Source organism: Centropristis striata, chromosome 19 (assembly GCF_030273125.1).
Source record: "Centropristis striata isolate RG_2023a ecotype Rhode Island chromosome 19, C.striata_1.0, whole genome shotgun sequence".
Lineage (NCBI taxonomy): Eukaryota > Metazoa > Chordata > Actinopteri > Perciformes > Serranidae > Centropristis > Centropristis striata.
The window spans coordinates 3,005,295-3,023,239 of NC_081535.1; the positions used below are offsets into that span (position 1 = coordinate 3,005,295).

A 17,945-nucleotide genomic window follows, 5' to 3' on the forward strand; every position below is an offset into this window, starting at 1 on the left:
AAACACTGCATACATTAAATCATCAATACAAATAATGTAATAATATATTTAGAATATATAAAACAATTATAGTGGATCCATTCTGCATAACCCGAGTACTTTTACTTTTCATACTTTAAGTAGATTTTGATGCTGATACTTTTGTACTTTTACTTCAGTAAGTTTTGAATGCAGGACTTTTACTTGTAGTGGAGTCATTTCACAGTGTGGTATTAGTACTTTTACTTAAGTAAAGGATCTGAATACTTTTTCCACCACTGACAATTTGTACATGTTGTGCCTAGAGTTCGACCTTTCCAGTACAAGTTTAACGAGAGTAGCCGAAAAGCTACGAAAGCCTTCGGCTATCTTCGGCTATCTCCGCCTATCACGTGGGCCGAGCCTTTTGTTTACAGTCTTAAGACACGGTCTGCGCATGCGCGGCATCTGAACCCCCTCGGCTGTATTCTTCTTCTGCTGATGAATGAGAGCTAAACATTAGTTTCTGCCAGTAGTCGTCAGATAAATCCGTAATATTTGACTTTCCAGACGACTTTAAAGGCAGTTTAATCCTTATTTTATTTATTTTACTCTCGCTGTGTCCTCGTTTCTAGCCGCTGAAGAACTCCACTAACCGTCAGCCTGTTTATTGTCTCAGTCAGGAGGTTTGACTCCAGCTCCGGTTCATACAGGACCGGACTCTCTCTGAAACTCTCCCCGGCTCTGAGGCGACTATGACGGGACTCTGGAGTCAGTAACTGCGGTGTCAGCTGCCCGGAGGCTCCACCATGATGTCTGTGAGTTGGGTCTCTGTCGCACTATCACATAACTTATATAAGTTATTGTGCATTTGAAATGTTTCTCTAAATAGGTCAAAATAAAATGTGGCGTTGAGTGGAAACATCTGACATTAGGGAACATAGAAGAACATAAATAATACTTATTATTGGTTGTGACCAAGGTTATTATAGGTAACGGAAAATAGAATTAAAATAACTGAAATAAAAATAAAAACCAGAGTTTAAAAAAACGATTGTGTTGTTACAAAACTAAAAAAAAATGTATTTTTTGTGTATTTTTTTGTAATTTTGTGTATTTTTTTGTCATTGTAATTCTTTTTTTTGTAATTTTGTGTCTTTTTTAAATGTCGTTTTTTTGGTAATTGTAAATCTTTTTTGTAATTTTGTGTCTTTTTTTTTTTAAATGTCTTTTTTGTGTATTTTTTTGGTAATTGTGTCTTTTTTGGTCATTGTAATTCTTTTTTGTAATTTTGTTTCTTTTTTTTTGTTTTATTGTGGGGTCTTGCCTGTAATTTTGTGTCTTTTTACGTATTTTTTGGAACTTTTATGGCTTTTTTAAAGGTAATTTTCTTCATTTTTTTGGGTTATTTTACCTCGTCTTTGGTCATATTTGGTAAATTTTGTTTTTACTGAAGTAAATTACAAAAGTATCAGCATCAAAATGTACTTAAAGTATCAAAAGTAGTTGATAGTAGTCGTTTTTGTTATTTTACCTCGTCTTTGGTCACATTTGTTACATTCCACCACTACTAACCAAGGTTATTATAGTTTACGAAAACTAGAATTAAAAAAAAAAAACGATTGTGTTGTTACAAAACTAAAAAAAATGTCTTTATTGTGTATTTTTTTGTAATTTTGTGTCTTTTTTGGTCATTGTAATTCTTTTTTGTAATTTTGTTTCTTTTTTGGAAAATTTTGTGGGTTTTTGCCTGTCTTTTGTGTCTTTTTAAGTATTTTTTGGAACTATTATGGCTTTTTTAAAGGTAATTTTGTTTATTTTTTTTGGTTATTTTACCTCGTATTCGTTACATTCCACCACTACTAACCAAGGATATTATATTTAACGAAAACTAGAATCTAAAACACATTTTAGTTAACTGAAATAAAAATATTTTTTTTGTGGATACAAAACTAACTAAAATTGTGCTTTGTCAACTTTTTTCATATGTAAATCTTTTTGGTTGATATGAAATCTATTTCATCTATCTGGTTTTATGACGTAGTAAACTTATTGGGGCTGAGATGGATCAGACAAAGGAATTTTTTTTATTTCAACTTTGTCTTTTTACGTCCATTCTGCATAACGAGTACTTTTACTTTAGATACTTTAAGTACATTTTGATGCTGACACTTTTGTAATTTACTTCAGTAAAAACTAAATTTACCAAAAATGACCAAAGACGAGGTAAAATATCCAAAAAATAACCAAAATTACCTTTAAAAAAAAAGCCATAAAAGTTCCAAAAAATACATAAAACACACAAACAAAATCCACAAAAATTGACTAAATTACAAAAAAGATTTACAATTACCAAAAAATGCGACATTTAAAAAATTACCAAAAAAGACCAAAAAAGACACAAAATTACCAAAAAAATACACAAAAAAAGAAACAAAATTACAAAAAAAGATTTACAATTACCAAAAAAGCGACATTTAAAAAAGACACAAAATTACCAAAATAAAAGACACAAAATTACCAAAAAAATATATACATTCAAAATATATAAAACAATCTGAGTGGATCCATTCTGCATAACAAGTACTTTTACTTTTGATACTTTAAGTACATTTTGATGATGCTTCAGTAAGTTTTGAATGCAGGACTTTTACTGTAGTGGAGTCATTTCACAGTGTGTATTAGTACTTTTACTGCAGAAAAGGATCTGAATACTTCTTCCAAGGATATTTATTTTATAATGGGGCTGCACACTTCACACCTACGACAAATAACTACAATTTTCTCTGACTGATTCATGGTGACTTCAGTCTTTGTGAAATTATAACACGCCCTGCTTCATATTTCACTCTTTTGTCTGGCTTTTTCCCAAAAGGAACCAGAGGTTTTATGAAATTCATAATGGTTTTCCTTCCTGGAACACCGCCTTACATTTCAGTTCAAGATAATAGAGCCAAGTAGGACACAGTGTGTTAGCATGCAGACACATTGTTGTGATAAAAATATGCAAAATGTGAGATTTGCCTTCTTAGATACACTGTAAAAAAAAAAAAAGAACTGTTGTTTTTATGGTTAAAAAAACCCCAGCAGCTGTGGTTGCCAGAACTTTACCATAATAAATAACTTTTTTAAAATATTACAGTAAAAAGATATTGGCACTGTTGATTTCATGTTTAAGATTGCCATTTTTTTTACAGTATAAATAAAAAGTTTTTCCATCAAAAGAAACGCTGTTCTGCCAAATAATTGACAAGAAAATACTTTATAAATGCTGCATAAATAAATGATTTTATCATTAAATATTACAGTATATTTTTGTTAGAGATATGGTGTTTAGTACATTTAACAGTGAGGAAAAGTAATTTTTTTTTACAAAAGATAAATGCAAAAATTACAGTGATAGCTTTTATATATATATTACATTAAATACATATTACAGTGTATTTTACAGTGGAGTAATGTATTTAAAAACAAAACTGTAAAAAATAAAACTGTAGTAATTTTGTGTCTTTTTTAAAATGTATTTCATTTCTGTTTTTAGAAATTTTGTCTTTTTTTAAATTCATTTTACATCCTTTTTTAGTAATTTTGTGTCTTTTTTAATTCATTTTACATCCTTTTTTTTTTTTTTTTTAGAAATTTTGTCTTTTTTAATTCATTGTACATCCTTTTTTGGTATTTTTGTGTCTTTAATTCATTTTACATCCTTTTTTGGTCATTTTGTGTTTTTTTAATTCATTTTACATCCTTTTTCAGTAATTATGTGTCTTTTTAAATTAATTTTACATCCTTTTTTAGTATTTTTGTGTCTTTTTTTTATTCATTTTACATCCTTTTTTAGTAATTTTGTGTCTTTTGTTCCAAACACAGTGCCAGTGTATTTTACAGTGGAGTAATGTATAAAAAACTTACTGAAACTGAATTAACCCATTTATCATTTTACATCTTTTACTGTCATAGTTTAGCAGTTTTTTACTGTAAAATCTACAGACATTTTTCACAGTGTATGCCTGTTGCACAGTCACTATTTTTATTTTAATGGAAATCTTTCAATCCTTTGTTGGATTCAGGTGTTTCGGTGCACTGATGCAGTTTTGATGATTTCATTATTTAGATATTTTCCTTGATGTTTTTATATTTTTTAGCCGCAACACTAGAAAATCTATGTTTTATCTTAGCTATGATGTTTTATGGTTAAAATAACAATTTGCTGAAATAAGTCAAGCACATTTCAAGACTGCACTGTAACAAATTGCTGTAAGAAAACAGCCAAATTGTGACAGTAACGTACTGTTTTTCATTAAAATTGTATTAAACTGTCGAAAACAATGCATTCTGGGCAATGTTTGTGGGTAGCTTGCCGTTTCCCATAAAATATATGAAAAATGCACATACATACACATTTTTAATGCCTGTATTTAACTTAACTAACTCATTCAGTATATGGTTTATCAAAATTACTGAGGTTACAGTGAAGACAGCGCTTAATTCGTAGTAATTGGCTTTCAGACAGTAATATGCTCTATTTACAAAAAATGACTGCATTGTGTACTGCAACAATATTGCAACTAGCTTCAGCACTATACTGTGTTTTAGTCTACTGTAAAAATCAATGAAATGCAGGATTTTACTGTAATTCAGTATGAGGTTTTATCACAGTAGATAACAGTAGAGGAACTGTGAAATTAACAGTAAAATACTGGCAACCCTGCTGCCAGTATTTTACTGTTAATTTACAAGACAATTGCTTACAGTGTGTGAAATCTTTCCGAGTTGGTTCTAACTTGCACTTGACATGAACTGCAGCCAACAGCTCAAACATGTCAAACATGTCAAACATGATCTGTGCATATATATACATTGCTGTGCATGCATGTAGTACATGAAGGCTGCAGCCTGCAGGAGTACAGATCAGTCTCTGTAGGTGAACTGAAACTGTTTGTCATGGAAACACCTCTCTGTTGGTTTGCAGTATCAACATTCAGGCCAACAAATAACCAGGTTTTCTCAGCGGTTTGAGCGATAAGCTCACAATGATCAGTGTGGCCGGCCTCCAGCTGACTGTTGACTCAAGTTGTCTATATTTAACTTTCTGATATGTTTTCATACTGCTGAAAACACTTGTTGCCTCCCTGTCACTATTACAGAACGTTTGCTGTTTTAAAGTGACACTGAGTTAGTAACAAAATGATTATTATGCAGATTATTCTTCTCCTCCAGCTGTCGCATCAGAGCCACTCGAGTCTTATTTTTGTAGCGTCGTTCATCAATTGTAATGATAACATTTTACTCGTGAAGTCATGATTATGACCAAAATGATAATCCCATAATTTATTTTGATCAATATTGTAATCACGATTATTCATCATCTGTATTTTTATTGCTCTACTTTTAAACAAACAATAGGAACAGTTTTTATTGTCTGGTGCTTGTTGTAAACAAACAGAGATCGCTAAGTGAACACCTCCTGCAGCAGCAGCACATACACACTGTACTGCTACAGAGCTAACTGTTAGCCTGTTAGCACATACACACTGTACTGCTACAGAGCTAACTGTTAGCCTGTTAGCACATACACACTGTACTGCTACAGAGCTAACTGTTAGCCTGTCAGCACATACACACTGTACTGCTACAGAGCTAACTGTTAGCCTGTTAGCACATACACACTGTACTGCTACAGAGCTAACTGTTAGCACATACACACTGTACTGCTACAGAGCTAACTGTTAGCCTGTTAGCACATACACACTGTACTGCTACAGAGCTAACTGTTAGCACATACAAACTGTACTGCTACAGAGCTGCCTGTTAGCACATACACACTGTACTGCTACAGAGCTAACTGTTAGCCTGTTAGCACATACACACTGTACTGCTACAGAGCTAACTGTTGGCCTGTCAGCAGTTTGCAGACTGGACGCTAAGGGGTTAACATCCACTCCGGCTCTGCAGCTGGGAGAGACTGCTGCAGGAGGACTGTACTGATTCGAGTAAGAACGAGACTCCAAAAGTCTTCAATAACACCAGAAAAAGTCGCTGGATTTGCCGCCAGTCGCTTTATTTTGAAAAATAGTCGCTATGGGTGTCTGAAAAGTTGTTAAATATAGCAACAAAATTGCTAAGTTGGCAACACTGCTTCGCCGGCTTTTACAAATGTCGCGTGTTGTTGTGGCGTCCAGTACTACGTCACATCCTGCTTACATTAGCTTAGCTTAGCTTAGCTTAGCTTAGCGTTGTATCCAATCAGCAACCAGGCTTTTTTCAGGGGAGAAAAACGGCCCCGCCCCCTGGCGGTTGGTGGACTACTGGTGTAGAAAGTGTTGATTAGATCTGCAGGAGAGACGCATTTTAAAATGGAAATATCGCCGACGATCAGGTTAATTTAATCGTGGCGGCCAAAATCGTGATCACGATTAAAATGCGATTAATTGTGCAGCCCTAGTTTGTTAGTGGGGCCCAGCTGAAAAAGTTTTGGAACCACTGAACTGGAGGATGCTTGTCAGCAGCTCATTAATCCTCCTGGAACATGGAGGTGTGCAGCTGCTGAGAGAGAGTCGTGCCAGGACAGGTGGTGAATTAGCAGAGAAACCAGCCTAACGGGGACCGGGCATAACGGACACACACACACACATTCCTGTGTCAGTCACACGTGGACAGCAGGACACAGTGTGCTTCTGTGGGACAATTCGTCCTGTAATTGTGGAGCAAAACCAGCTGAATAGATAATAGATGTGTAATAGATTGTGTCCCGAGCAGCGGAAATTACATTTTATTACTTTAAGGAATGCAAAAATGATGCAGAACAAAGAAGCTTTGAGTGCGTGCAGAATGATCTACATGCAGAAACATGTAGATCATTCTGCATGCGGGTAGATTGAACGTGCTACAAGACGAGTGAAGCAACATTTCCAACATTGTTTCTTTTTCCAGCCTGCTTCAGTTTAGTTTCTTTTTGTGTCTTTCGTCATGCATATTTTTTCTTGCCTGTTTTTTATCTGCTTGTATGGGAATCTTTGTGCTGAGAATGGCTTTTCATTATTATAAGAACATCTGTTTTCTTTAAGAGAAAGTAAAAAAGAAAGTGAAATGGGCTCAGGTCTGTAATCAGAGATGTTGTGAGTGTTTGACTGTAGCAGAAAACTAAAAGAGTTAAAGAGGAGTGATGAAGCAGCGATGCATGACGAGGCTGTTAGAACACCTGGTCCTGCATTAATTATGTTTCTCAGAAAAAAAAAATCGCAAAAAAAAAAAGATGTTTCTCAGAGCTGGAAGGCTGCTGGTAAACTGAATAATGCCCTATTTAAGATCAGCACACAGTTAACCAGTGAAACATGCAATGGTTTATTTATTTGCACAGTTATAATAACATCAAATGACAACGATAACAAGGTAGAGGCAGAAAACCCAGATGGGCTTATTTAAAGCCTCCAGCTAAAATTTCACATTTTGTGTTCACATGTATTTTTGGTCATTTTGTGTCTTTTTTTTCATCATTTTAGACCTATTTTTGGTTATTTTGTGTCTCTTTTAGTCATTTTACATCCATTTTTGGTCATTTTAAGATCTATTTTTGGTAATTTTGTGTCTTTTTTTGATCATATTAACATCTATTTTTGGTCATTTTGTGTCTTTTGGTAATTTCAACATCTATTTTTGGTAATGTGTCTTTTTTGATCATTTTTACATTTATTTTTGGTAATTTTGTGTCTTTTGATCATTTTACATCTATTTTTGGTCATCTTGTGTCTTTTATGATCATTTTTACATCTATTTTTGGTCAATTTGTGTCTATTTCGACAATTTTGTGTCCTTTTTTTTGGTCATTTTTACATCTACAGTCATGGAAACATTCTTAATAATAACCAAAATCCTTATGAATAAAACCATGTTGTGTTACGTCACTGCAACAAACCCAAAACTAGTTAAAGACTGATATGAAACTTAACCAGTGGAACACCAAAGCCCTATCGAGGTTTTAACATGTTTGTGTCTTCCTCTAGATGACGTTCGGCGTGTCCAGCAGCGTGACGCTGCTGTTTGACTTCTGGGATGTTCACGGACCGGCAGGTAACATGAACAGGAGCCTCTTAACTCCACTGTTTGTTTTCTCTGGCAGAACTTCTCCTGTTCCTCCGTAGAACCAGTTCTCCTGCTTAAATCATTCTGTCGTCTTGAGTCAACACACACTTCCTTCATATTTGATTCTGCATAATTAGTTTCAGTAAGAAACTAATTTTAAGAGGAATGTTCTGGTGAAAACCCAACAGTTTATTTCCTGCCTGAAGCTGCAGAGGCTTTTAAAGGCTGCTATCTTTGTCATCAGTGTTTCCCCGAGAATTTTTTTTTCAGCAGTGGTGCTGCTGTGTTTGTAGCCAACTCCTCAGTAAGGAAAGTAGCTATTGGCTCCAAAAAGTCGCTACAAGTCGCTAAATGACATCATTGCATAATTTGCGTAATTAACCATGTGCATGTCCTTGTAATGCACGCTGTAGGAGAGAGGAATAATGTTGTGGGGAAGACAAAAAGTGAGTAAAAAGACACCCGAAATATGTTTAGAAGTGCAAGTGCTCTGTCTTCTGTCACAATTTCAACCTTAATCCTGCATCTGGAGCGACTAAAATGACCCAAAAGTGACTCTGTAAACCAGCCAGAGGAGACTTTGCACATGCGCGATTTGCAGACTGGACGCTAAAGTTAACATCCCCTCCGGCTCTGCAGCTGGGAGAGACTGCTGCAGGAGGACTGGGCCGCTTTGACTCGTTCTTACTCTTCATAAGTAGCTGAAACCTGGTTGCCAGAGCGCCTCTTCGGCCAATCAGCACCTCCGTTTACTTTCGTAACATTTGTTTCCACCTGGTTGCCACGAAACAGAGGAAGAAGTTAGACTGGCTTGACCATGGATTGGCCGAAGAGGCGCCATGGCAACCGGTCGGCAACAAATTCACCACAAAAACAGAAGTGCTGATTGGTTGAAGAGGAGCCATGGCAACCGGGTGGCAACAAATGTTACAAAAAAAACGGAGGTGCTGATTGGCCGAAGAGGTGCTCTGTGTATCTTCGTCACAGACGATTGAAATTGAATTGTGAGAACTGAATGTTCAGTTCCAAACTAATAAATTAAATTTCAAAATTACAATTCAGATTCAGTTTTTCAATGCAATGATTCAAGTTGAACAATACAAATTCAAATGATGTGATTCAAATTCTGTTTTCTAATGCAATTATTCACGTTAAGCAATTCAAATTCAAATATAAATGAATGAAATCCAGTTTCTGGTGGCCCATCGTCCTGTCTCCGTGTCCAGGTATGGTCCTGTCGGTGCTGGTGGTCCTGCTGCTGACGGTTTTCTACGAGGTCCTGAAGGTGTGGAGGGTGTGGCTGGGCTCCCGCTCTCAGCTGGCTCCGCCCCCCTACGGCGCCCCGCCGGCCTGCCGCAGCGACAGCAGCTCCGTCCTGGAGAGCAGCCCCTCCGAGTCCTCGCTGACCCCCATGGAGCCGACTCCTCCCTCTGGGAGCACCAGGAACAGGTCAGAAACACCACCAGGTTAAAGTTTATCTTCCCACAAAGGGTTTGATTGTGAAATGTAAATAACAGATTATTAGATAATTAGAGCCTGATATGGGATTTATGTGGATTGTGCAACGATTTTTTTATCACTTTATCACTCTACTAATGTTCCCAGAGAGCTACTTTCTCAAACACAACACTTTATTAAATGATATTTAACATTGTTATACATTATATTAGGGCTGGGTGATATGGACCAAAAGTCATATCCTGATATATTTAGGCTGAATATCAATAAACGATATATATCCTGATGTTTTTATCACAAAGTGAGAGTTAATTTAACCACTTTATTTTTATCAGGTTTTTTATGTTAAATCTCGCCCTGAAAAATAACTAAAGCTGTCAGTTAAATGTAGTGAAGTAGAAGTATAAAGTTGCATAAAATGGAAATACTCAAGTAAAGTACAAGTACCTCAACATTGTACTTAAATACAGTACTCAGTATATGTGTTAAGTTCACATAGAGTTTAGTGACTTTAGTGGATTTTACAGCTATCAGATATCGTTCCACATGTGATCCTGTTCCTCCATTTAAATTGAGTTCACTATTTCTCACACACTCAATGTATGTAAAACTGAACGTTGACCTCCTTTCTGTTAAATGGTTCAACCTTTTCTCCTATAATGATTGAATCCATAAACAATATGTGACTTGTTTCTGAAAATCCACAACAGCATAGTGCTGGGCGATATATATCGATATAAAAGATTTATCTATATATTTTTAAATGTGATATGGAATTAGACCGTATCGTCTATATCAATATAGTTTTTTTTTTTTTCTTTCTTTATATATAAATGCTGCCCTTACTCGGGTTTGTCATATTTAGTTATTTTGTAATGTTCGTTATTCTTAACTGCAATGTGATTGATATGGGCTAGCGGGCTAACACTAGTGGGCTAACCCTATATATCATGTGATAACATGAAAATATTACTATCATGAAATAACGTGATAATTACACGTTATACCTTTTATACATTTTATTGACCAAACAATAATGAAAATAATCATTTGTTACAGCCCTAAATTGAACTATATTGATATATAGATGGTCTAATTCCATATGACATTTAAAAATATATCAATATAGGGCTGGGCGATATGGCCCTAAAACAATATCACGATATTTCTGGGTAATTTTGCGATAACGATATTCTTGACGATATTGCAAAATACTGAAAAATGTATAGAAAATATGTCTGTATGAATAAATAAAAAACGAAAAAAATCAGTCATACATCTAAAATGTAGTGTAAAATGCAAGTCTCGACAGTTGCCAAATACAATTTTTTTTTCCTTTTGTCTCTTGAGTATTAGCAGATAATTAAAAATAACCATTGGAGAATTTGTTTTCTAGTATGTTTTATTTAAGGCATTTTATTTTGACACTCCCCTGAGTAACGGCAACACAATACTAACTGATTATTACGAACTAATAACTTTATATTATTAATAGTGTAAATATACTTTCAGTAGGTTGAAATGTGACGTGATGTGCCGGTCTAGGTCATTAATGGAAACCCTTAGTCACTACGGCAACAAGTAGGAGTGTTGCCATATCATGATATGCGTTTTTTTTACTCATAAAAAATTATAGCGATATTATCGTGAACGATACGATATGGCACACCCCTATATCAATATATCTTTTATAATGACATATTGCCCAGCCGTACTCTCCTGTAGCTGTAATGTTCCTGTTTTAACTCAAGTGTTCCTGTCTCTTCTCTGCAGCTGGTTGCTGCATGGTATCCAGACGCTGCTCCACATGCTGCAGGTGACTCTGGGCTACATGTTGATGCTGTGCGTCATGTCCTACAACACCTGGATCTTCCTCGGAGTCATCGTCGGCTCTGTGCTCGGCTACTTCCTCTCATTCCCCCTGCTGAGTCACTTCTGAGGGTACGAACACTCACACTAAGGACACCACTTTATCTTTCCCTTCAGTTCAGAGGATCTTTAACTCTGGATGCTAAACAAAGAAAACGACATGATTGACTATTTTTCCAGCTTGTTGCTCTGTTTCTCTGGGCTCGGCTGCTGTTTGGGAGAAACGAAGGGGAATTCCTGGTATTCTGAAGAAAGAGCTGCAAAAAAAACAATGCACACTACTGTCGATGTGGAAACTATGTGGAATATTCATGCACAAAATCACAATGATAATGTTTCTGATTTCATCATGTTTGAGGTGGTTCTTTAGCGTTATAGGGATTAGGGCTGCAACTAACGATTATTTTCATTATTGATGAATCTGTCGGTTATTTAAACGATTAATCGATGAGTGGTTTGGTTAATAAAATGTTGAATAAACTTCTGTGCACAAGTACATTTTCAATAATAAAAAAAACCCTAAATTAAAAAAAACAGTAATTTGAATTTAAGGCATTAAAATGTCTTAAAAACAATTTCGAAAGGACTTAAAAATGCATCAATGTTACTTTTATTTAAAACAAATGCATAAACTTCAGTCTTGCTTTTAAATGTTATGATTTTGTAGCAGATTAAGGCGCCAACTAACGCTTATTTTCATTATCAATTAATCTGTCGATTATTTAAATGATTCATCGATAAGTTGTTTTGGTCAATAAAATGTATAAAAATATCAATCAGTTTTTCCAAAAACCACAAGATGACGTCCTCAAATCTCTTGTTTTGTCCACAAACCAAAGAGATATTCAGTTTATTGTCATAAAGGAACAAAGAAACCAGAAATATTCACATTGAAGAAGCTGAAATCAGAGAATTATTTGGACTTATTGTCTTTTAAAAAAACTGCTAAAACCAATTATTCGATTATAAAAATAGTTGACGATTAATTTAATAATCGATTGTTTAATTAATCGAATAATTGTTGCAGCTCTAATAGGGATATAATCTTCTGTTTCTGGAGAAAAGTCTTCTCAAACAGCTTATCTTCTCTTTCTAGATGGTTTATTTGTATTTTTTACTAAACTCCTGAAGGCGCTTCGACACTCTACAGTAGATGGAAAACCAGATTTAGTACCAGTTAGAAACTGAGAGCTCTGACAGTGACACTGACAGTAAAAACCATCCTGACGGCATTTTTTGAATGCCTAAATCAGATAGTTTACTTAAGGAAGGTATTCAGGTTATAACCTGTAATAACACATGGCTCAGGCTCTCTGTCAGTCATGCTTATCTACACAAAATTTCTAAACTATGCCTCTAAAAAGCTACATTTTCTGAGTGGAAACAGCAAAGTATTGAACACTGATTTAGTTTTTTGTGGAGTTTTTGAGTTAACACTCATTGAAATACTTGCAAATTTCAAATTTTAACCCTAGAGAATATTGGAGGATATTACATACTGCCAGAATGTGTAAAAAAAACAAAAACATACGGACCCGGGGGAGGGAGGGTAATATATTGAGAAATAAATTTACGAGATTAAAGTGGCAAACCTACGAGAAAATTATGCAGATTTATGAGATTTAAATTTCACAGAATTATCAAAATTAGAAACCAATTGACCAAAAATAGATGTAAAAATGACCAAAAAAGACACAAAATGACCAAAAATAGATGTAAAAATGACCAAAATTACCAAAAAAAAGACACAAAATTATCGAAAAAGAAACAATTTGAAAAAAATAGCTGATAAGAGTTTAATTTAAGAGCTGATATCTCAACATTTTCCATGGTTTTATTGATAATGATTTTGGTTATCATCAGTAAAACCATGTTAAATGTCTAGATATCAGCTCTTAAATTAAACTCATATCAGTTATTTTTGTTGTTATCATTATATTTGTCCAAACAAATGAACCTTTAGTTGAACCAGGCATTAAAATGAACAAGAAAGTGTTGAATCTGGGAGAAAAAAGCATTTTTTCCCCACTTTTTTCTCGTAAATCTGTGACTTTTTTCCACCCAGATTTGCCACTTTAATCTAGTAAATTTGCAACTTTTTTTTCTCAAAATGTTTATATTTTTTATTTTGGATATCAGCTGAAGTTACCAAATACGGTTCTTGGCCTGATAAAGGGTTAAAGCCAACAGCAGAGTCCCAGTAGGAGCTCCAGAGGTCATAAGACAGACAGAAAGGCTCAGAATGAGGAAGTGAATCATATGATCGGAGCTCGTTAACTTCTCTAACGTTCCTCTCGGTTCACTGCCAGTCATTCTCATGCCTATATGAGGTGACGGTGAAAGTGGATCATGTGGTTCTGTGGCAATCATTGACTAACCTGCAGAGAAGAGAAACTTTCAACTGACATTTGAGCTGTTTTCTGTTGAGGAATACCTTTATTTTTTCCCTTTAGACGGGTTAAAGAGAGATCACAAAACACAAGCAAATAGAGAAAACATCTTCATCATTTTGACAACACAAGCAAACAAGCTGCAGAGACCACAACACAACAGAAGTGTTTCCAGAGGACACTTAAAAGTGATGCACACGTCTGCACCAAGGTTATTATAGTTAACGAAAACTAACTAAATAACAAAAACTAGAATTGAAAAAACATTTTCGTTAACTGAAATAAAAAGTTCTTTAAAAAACGATAGCTAACTGAAACTGTATTTTGTGGTTCCAAAACTAACTAAAACTAACTAAAATTATAGTGAAAATGTCCTTCGTTTTCGTCTTTGTCAACTTTTTTCATCCGTAAACCTTTTTGGTTGATATGAAATCTATTTCATCTATCTGGTTTTATGACTTAATAAACTTATTGGGGCTGAGATGGATCAGACAAAGGAAATAAAGGAAACATTTATTGTGACCTTATTGAATCTGGCACCCAACAAATACCCCATTACAAAAAACTACAACTAATAAAAACTAAACTACAACTAAGCATTTTCCAAAAAATAAAAACGAATTAAAACTAGCTGAATTTGAAAACAAAAAGTCACAACAAAATTAAAACTAAAAACTACTGAAAAATCCAAAACTATTATAACCTTGGTGTGGATATGCTTGTTATATTATCAAGTTATTTCAAGATAATGATAATTTCACATTATAACGATCATATAACGAGCTGCTGATCGATAGCATGCTAACGTTAGCTGCTAATAGATAGCATGCTAACGTTAGCTGCTGATCGATAGCATGCTAACGCTAGCTACTGATAGATAGCATGTTAACGTTAACGGCCGATCGATAGCATGCTAATGTTAGCTGCTGATAGATAGCATGCTAACGTTAGCTGCTGATAGATAGCATGCTAACGTTAACGGCCGATCGATAGCATGCTAAAGTTAGCTACTGATCGATAGCATGCTAACGTTAGCTGCTGATCGATAGCATGCTAACGTTAGCTGCTCATCGATAGCATGCTAACGTTAGCCGTCTAGGAAGAGCAAAACCAACTCGGTGCCGTTGAGAGAGACCAACTAAAACATGAATCATTAATTTATTTGATTTGTTTAACTGCAATGTGATTTATACGGGCTAGCGGGCTAATGCTAGCGGGCTAATGCTATATATCACGTTATAACAGGGGTCGGCAACCTTGACTAACAAAAGAGCCATTGTTGGCCAAAAAAGAGAGAAAAAATGTCGTAATGTAGCCGCTAACCTTATTTTGAGCGTCACAATGAAGATAAAACAACCCACTCAGTCTAAATTAGCCTACCAACATTACTAATAGGCCATAATGAGCATTTATTAATCTGATTTCATAAGAAATATCTCAGGAGATTTGGAATCATAAGCTCGCCGAGCTAGAAAAACTAAAAAATAGACTTGAAGTTGACAAAATTTAGAGGTTAAGGCGCCGTACCATAGACTAAGTTTGAAAAACTCTGGTGCACATTTTAATAGACTTTTTAATGCCATAAATTAGCTGCACATTTTTACAATTTAATACAAATTCTGACGCCAATGATGAATAAAAATTAAAATGTAAAGAAAACAGTAATTGAGGCTCCGGAGCCTCAGGTTGCTGATCCCTGCGTTATAACATGAAATGGTCATTATCATGAAATAAAGTGATAATTTCACATTATAACATGCGTGTCCAGACGTGTGCATCACTTTTAAGTGTTTTAACTGTTGTGTTGTGGTCTTTGCAGCAGCGTTTTCTAAATGCTCCACTTGTTGTTAATGTTTTCTATATTTATCTTTGAGACAAAGAGTCTTTTCACTCATTTTATAACTAATTCCAATAGAAAACATATCCAGATATTTTCTGATCACTTAAGGGGGGTTTATGGTCGACACAAATAAAGAAAATTGTTGATGAAATAGATTTTATTCACCCCGTATTTCATACATTTATATATTTTTTTCAAAAAGGGAAATGCACTAAATGTACAAGTTGAGCCTCTCACACCAGACAGACAGGTTTAAAATAAATACAGAGGAGAAGGTGACAGTCAATAAATAGTTCTGAGTGTTCGCTATGAATCTAAAGTTGTGAAACTAGAAAACTCAAAGTGCCTTTTGATGGATCCAGTGGCAGGAGGTGGTTTCACAACAGGAAACTGACTCATTACACTGAGAGGAATCACTGCTATTCTCTCAGCATTTAACAAAGGAGCTCTTTGTTTTCTTCAATACAAATTTTACACGTGAAAATAATTCACCCAGTATGTGTGTGTGTGTGTGTGTGTGTGTGTGTCTGACAATAAAAAATGTGGTCTTGCTTGCAGGTTTAAGGTTTTTCTAGTAAGAAACTGATATGCAACTGCCATTTCATAAAGGTTCCTGTGTAATTTGGTACTAATTATAATAAAAATGAAGACATAAAATTATGCGTTTGTACTTTATTTTCACTTCTGGTTCCTGAGAAGTTCCCTTCTCTGTTGCTTTATTGTGGTTTTCCCCTTTTTCTGCTTGTCCACTATATTTAGCATATACAGTCATGGAAAAAGTTATTAGACCATTGTTTTCTTTAATTTCTTGTTCATTTTAGTGTCTGATACAACTAAAGTTCATTTGTTTGGACAAATATAATGATAACAACACAAATAGCTGATAAGAGTTTAATTTAAGAGCTGATATTTAGACATTTAACATGGTTTTACTGATGATGATTTGGTTATTATAGAATGTTTCCATGGCTGTAGGTGGAAAAATGACCAAAAAGTTACACAAAATTATTGAAATAAACACAAAATGACCAAAAATAGATGTAAAATTTACTAAAAAAAAAGACACAAAATGACCAAAATAGATGTAAAAATGACCATAAAAGCCACAAAATGACCAAAAAATGACATAAAATTATCGAAATGGAAACAAACCGACCAAAAATAGATGTAAAAATGACACACAAAAAAAGACACAAAATGACCAAAAATATAGTCATGAAAAAAGTTATTAGACCATTGTTTTATTCACTTTATTGTTCATGGTTTTATTGATAATGATTTTGGTTATTATCAATAAAACCATGTTAAATGTCTAGATATTAGCCTCTTGTGGCCAAAGTTAGTATTACAACAACAAAAACTGGTTGAAAAAAAGTCTTGTACTTTTTACAGTAACTTCTTGGCAGCAATGAACAAGTAACTAACTCTATTATTTACAGTAGAACTACTGTATTTTTTATTTACAGTACTGTTTATACTGTAAAATAAAAAACAAACACTGATTTTAGTTTTGTTGTGTTTACAGTACTGATTTGTTTACTGTAAGTTACATTTTGATTTTTTTAATGGTACTGTATATGGCAATATGGCACAGTAAACAATGTTGTAATTTGATAATAATTTCATCAGTATTTTTTATAGAAAAACTACTAATTGCAAGTAATTGGTCGAGGTGTTTTTTTTTACCTTTGCTGAAAAAAAAGTTGATGCATTAAATTGGAGATGGAAACTTGTGAAACAGCTGACAGCAGGACTCATGCTGCTTTGTTTATGTTGCATGAAGAAGTGTTGCTCCAGAGCTTTCATATGGACTCCAGAGGGTTAATTATCTGCATGCATATAATACTAACTGCAGACTTAACAACCTTCTTCTTCTTCTTCTTCTTCTTCTTCTTCTTCTTCTTCTTCTTCTTCTTCTTCTTCTTCTTCTTCTTCTTCTTCTTCTTCTTCTTCTTCTTCTTCTTCTTCTTCTTCTTCTTCTTCTTCTTCTTCTTCTTCTTCTTCTTCTTCTTCTTCTTCTTCTTCTTCTTCTTCTTCTTCTTCTTCTTCTTCTTCTACTCCATGCACTGTCATGCAACACGTCACCTTATAGAAAATAAAATTAAAATGATCTTACACATTTAATCCAAACAAACATAGTTGCTTAAAGTACGGCCTGTGGGTCAATGGTGGCCCTTAAAACTGCTGAAATGCATGCATTTATATTTATATACATATATATATATATATATACATATATATATATATATATATATATGTATATTATGGCATGCCGTTCAGGAAATTATTATATATATGGATTCAAAACTTCACTATATATATATATATATATATATATATATATATAT

General features: G+C 34.3%; 1 protein-coding gene across 1 annotated transcript; it reads left to right on the forward strand.

The window, feature by feature from the left end:
- Positions 1 to 410: 410 nt before the first annotated feature.
- slc31a2 (solute carrier family 31 member 2) lies at positions 411 to 11,501 on the forward strand. The gene is made up of 4 exons (XM_059357538.1): positions 411 to 776; positions 7,962 to 8,028; positions 9,267 to 9,489; positions 11,272 to 11,501. The coding sequence occupies exons 1-4, from the start codon at positions 768 to 770 to the stop codon at positions 11,435 to 11,437; spliced, it is 465 nt and encodes a 154-aa protein (XP_059213521.1). The 5' UTR covers positions 411 to 767; the 3' UTR covers positions 11,438 to 11,501.
- Positions 11,502 to 17,945: the final 6,444 nt, after the last annotated feature.